The sequence below is a fragment of the Austrofundulus limnaeus genome, unplaced genomic scaffold, assembly GCF_001266775.1.
Source record: "Austrofundulus limnaeus strain Quisiro unplaced genomic scaffold, Austrofundulus_limnaeus-1.0 Scaffold186, whole genome shotgun sequence".
NCBI lineage: Eukaryota > Metazoa > Chordata > Actinopteri > Cyprinodontiformes > Rivulidae > Austrofundulus > Austrofundulus limnaeus.
In genome coordinates this window covers 79,442-84,092 of record NW_013952588.1, presented here as the reverse complement: position 1 = coordinate 84,092, position 4,651 = coordinate 79,442, and the positions used below count along the sequence as shown (strand labels likewise).

Below are 4,651 nucleotides of genomic sequence, written 5' to 3'. Positions count from 1 at the left end.
ATGATATGTTGTTTACTCTTTGTATTGCAGCGCAGCACAGGAGGGGACAAAAGCGGTATCGGTTAAGAGTATCGGCCGGCTTTTACGAGTACGAGTATGAGTACTTGATGCTGGTATCGGATCCGATACCGATACTGGTATCGGAATCGGGACACCTCTAATTTTCAGGGCATGTTGGGGTTGTTACAATGAGAAACTCATAAAATTTTGGTGGTGATCTGGCAACTTATGCAAGAGCCAATCCGCTTTCAGAAAAGCTTTGTTCCACCAATCACAGCTTAGCAGCTGCCACTCATTTGCATAACCTAGTGTTTCTCCTATATTAGTGATCTTGTTGATGGGGTTGTAGTGGTTTGCTGTAGGTGTGTTTTTTGGATTGTGGGAGGAAACCAGAGTACCTGGAGAAAACCCATTCAAACATGTAGAGAACATGCAAACTCCACACAGAAAAACCCCAGGTCCAAACTGAGGATCAAACCTAGGACCTTCTGATATAGATATGGTGCCCACCAATACTTTCTGCATGAATTGCCACAGCAACCACTCCCATGAAAGATTTGGCAGTTTTTTAATTTTATTTCAAATGTCATTCCTGATACAACCTGGGCTTGAACCTACAGCCTCAGGATTATAAAACCCCTGCACTGACCACCAAGCTTTACTGTGGTAACAATAAATTCTGGAAATATTATGTAGCCCTAAACAGAACCCTTATGAATACCTTTGGAAGTTAATGCCCCGTTGTCTGAGTTTTACCTAAATTAATAAAGGAAATGCAAAGGTTTTTGTTGTTTGTGTCAGTTTCTTTTAAATTACAGTAATAACTGTCTTGGTTTCTAATGTTTGTTGAAAGACTAACATTTTTTTGAAAGGGTTGGACATTCAAAGTAAAAAAAAATTTAAAATCTCTGGAAGTTATTCAAATCTTACACCTACACAAATACCTACTGACAACCATTTGTTCTTTTTAGAGCTATCGTGTCCTTTAAGGATACAATGCTGTAGTAAATATGGCTTAAAAAGTGTCAGAATAACTTCTCATTGTTTCTTAAATTGCAGGAAAATGTGCACAGTTCTTTATTTAGTTAGCACAATGTAATTTTGAACACAGGACATCTAAATATATCTGAGAGAAGCCAATACTCACAAGAATAATATTCACGTACAGCTAGTCCTAGCAGCTGTTCAGAATTATTTATTTTTTGGGTTTAAAACACGACCTTGTCTTCATGACCCGCAGGAACATATACAGTATGAAAGACAGTAGAGCTCCACGATATCAGGAAAACCTGTGATGTATAATAACATTGCTTAATATTTAGATGATGATATGATGTCTTTCTGCTCTGGGTTCAGAGCAAAAACAACAACTAAATACAACATTTCCATTCCAAAATGACCATTTATTTAAAAAAAGTGCAACTAGACACAGTTGCTGTATTAGCAGTGAAACAACAAACTGCATGAAATACAGTTTCTCAATGACTTTAAAACATTAAACATTTTCTGATGCTCTAAGTACTGAAAAACACCCCTTACTGTCAGTTTTTTAAAATAAATAATAAAAAAAAAAACAGAAAATAACGTAAAAATTGTCAATAAAAGTTAACGAACCTAAATCCAACTTCAAATTCTCTCATTGCAGTTGTCCAACATTTTGTCCACTGACCAAGTAGTTATGATTTTATGTGGTATCTCGGGTCCTTTTTTATCACTGATTCTGACAAAATGCATAAATGCAAACATTTGAGCCAACCATTTATTGCCGTTTATGCAGTTTTTTGTAATATCCCTATAGGCTGTTATCGCGATGATAAATTTGGGTATTGTGCAGCCCTATAGACAGACAAGTTCTGATGCTGACAAAGCCTCTCTGTGTGGGTACTCAAACCTGTGCTTTTGGTAATATTTCCAGTTGGGGATATTTGTGTTCAGTGATTTTCCACCAGTCTATCAACATGGAGTGGTGGTGTTGCATTTTATCCATAGCAATATGCGGTGATGGACAGGTTGATAGATGAGGTCAGTCCCCATGGACTGTGATGCTCACAGACAACATGATGATCTGTACTGAGAGTAGGGAGAAGGTGGAAGTAGGGTTTGGCAAAATTGTATTGTGTGCATTTAGCCAGAAAAACTGTCAACATTTAATTTTTGACACTTCATGTAATTATAAATTAGTGCAATTAGTGCCATGTGATGACATTTTTGCGTGTGCATTCTCACTGTCATGCGTGCATGTGAACTCGTGACATATTGCATTACCAAAGATATGCTGCTATTCCACATTGTGGAAATGGTGGGTTTCAATTTACAACTTACTTTTTCAACCTTGCAAGTGAGTTTGACTCATGATTTGTAAGTATAATTTTAGAAGACAGTAGGGGTGCACCGATTCCAGTTTTCTTTATTTTTAAAAAGCCTGATCTGCTGATTCTGATTTTGGCCGATACCGAACCGATTTTTTAAATAGCTGACACTGTCAGATGTTAAAAAGTCACAATACAACTTCAATGTTCAAATGTTATTTTACTGAAATACTTTAAACAATACCCTTGAAAAAGAAAAAAAAATGTATAGGTCTTCTGGTTGGGTTAAAAAATGGGCAACCCGTCCAGAAGACCTATACATGTTTTTTTCTTTTTGATTTTTTACCTGGAATACTGAGATGCATCAGGACAATACCCTTGAAACAATACAAACTTGTTTTAACTGGATATTAGGTAATGCTCAGGATAGTGGCTGATTTTCAGACTTTTGTGATCTTATGTTAGGATCGGCCGATCTCCGATCTCCCAAAAGTAAGGAAATTGGTGACCCTAGAAGACAGGATAACGGATTTAGAGTCAAAAATATGTAAGTGCAATTGCCATCTACTAATTGTCACATTAATCATTATCGGCTAAATGCCACAATAGATTATGATCATTTTTTGGCCACTATCGCCCAACCCTAGGTGGAAGAGAGCCTGGAGAGGTGTAGATCTGCTGTGGATTGAAGAGGAATAAAAGTCAGTGGAAGAACAGAAGGAAGGAAGGACAGAATATGTGTGAAAATGAGAGGGAGACAAATGTACCTGTGAAGAAACATTGTGACCGTCCAAAGCAATGAAACCAGTGCTTGAGAGGTGAAGTGGAGAGAGCAGCCAAATCAAGAAGCAGAAGAAGCCCAGAAGCCTAAAATGATCCCTAGAATGACATAAACAAAACAATATGATGTTTGTCGAGTCAAATGTTCTACCTTACCTTCATCAAAATGGCTCCTGTGGTTGATTCATCATTTTTATACATTTTTGTAGCGTTATCATATGAATGACCAACACAAAAATAAAATATTACAAAAGATTTGGTGCAAATATTATAATTATACTACATGTATCAAAGACATCCAACCACATTACCATTTTTATCTCATGAAATAGCCCAAACTACTGATTATTAAGACCACAGTTTTCCTAAACATCATTTCTTCTATTTACCATTCAGCAGTAACCACAGAAAAGCTCAATCCTTGGAGGTCTTGCTTGTTTAATGAAAGCACAAATCAGCTTTTCTGCCCGTCCAATTACTTTTTCTCTGGGAGAGTTGGTGTTTTTAGCCTGCTGTTAATGGTCCGTGTCTGCGGAGGAAGGAGGTCTGTGAAATTTCAGAAGTGGTTGGGGTGTAGCTTTTTGCCGTGGCGACAGCTCCTGTCTGCTGCCGCTGGTCGAATAAAAACTCTGTGTCTCTTTTCACACAGGTCAGGGGTTAATCCTCATGCTGCTTTCATTGTTTGTTAAGAGGAAACTCTGGCTCCTACCAAAAAAAGGCTTAGAGTTGCTTCTTCTGTCTGTGCATTCTTACAAATTCCTCCTTTAAAATTTCTTTTCAACCAGATGCAATGAAATCCTCTGAAGACGAAGAAGACGACGAGTCATCCTCAGAGGAAAATAAACTGTCCAATGAGCTGTCAACAAGCAACGAAAAGCTCCAAAGTAAGCCTCACAATGCTCTGAAGCCTTCCAGCATTTGAGTTTAATTAGTACAGATGCCAATGATTGTGATTATAATGTTTATGTGACGGTGTCTCCTCGTTAGCGCTGGCGCCACAGTGGGTGATGCCGGAGAAGATGGAGAAGCAGCTCCATGCTGTTCCTGCCAGCAAGACGGTCAAGTTTCGCTGTCAAGCAACTGGAAACCCTGTTCCCAGTCTGCGCTGGTACAAGAATGGAAAAGAGTTCAAGAAAGACCAACGAATAGGAGGCTTCAAGGTGCGTGCTTAATGGCGAGAGGGCAACTTTAGAGATTTTTAAAAATGATTTGTTAAATTTTGTTTTATCGGTCCTCAATCTTTCAGATCAGAGACCACATGTGGACTCTGATAATGGAGTCAGTGGTTCCCTCTGATAGGGGGAACTACACCTGTGTGGTGGAGAATGAACATGGGAGCCTTAAACACACTTACCTGCTGGATGTAGTTGGTAAGATCTGTTTGTTTAAAACAATATTTATTTATTTTTATTTTTAAATGTTTTTTTCTGTTTTAAACTGATCAACAAATTAGTCAGAGCAATCAGAAAATAATGCTAATAATTTAGTGTTTTTTGGGGCCCGATGGGTTAAGAATAGATGGGATAGAACATCAGAAAGAATGCTCAGCAATTGTCCATTTA

At 38.1% G+C, this 4,651-nt stretch overlaps 1 protein-coding gene across 1 annotated transcript in view; it reads left to right on the top strand.

Moving 5' to 3' along the window:
- Positions 1–4,651, top strand: part of LOC106524404 (fibroblast growth factor receptor 1-A) — a 55,573-nt gene that overhangs the window by 27,535 nt on the left and 23,387 nt on the right. The window contains exons 3-5 of the mRNA XM_014018201.1: positions 3,875–3,973; positions 4,077–4,249; positions 4,336–4,459. Of these exons, the coding sequence (XP_013873655.1) occupies positions 3,875–3,973; positions 4,077–4,249; positions 4,336–4,459 (396 nt within the window). The remainder of the gene's footprint in view (positions 1–3,874; positions 3,974–4,076; positions 4,250–4,335; positions 4,460–4,651) is intronic.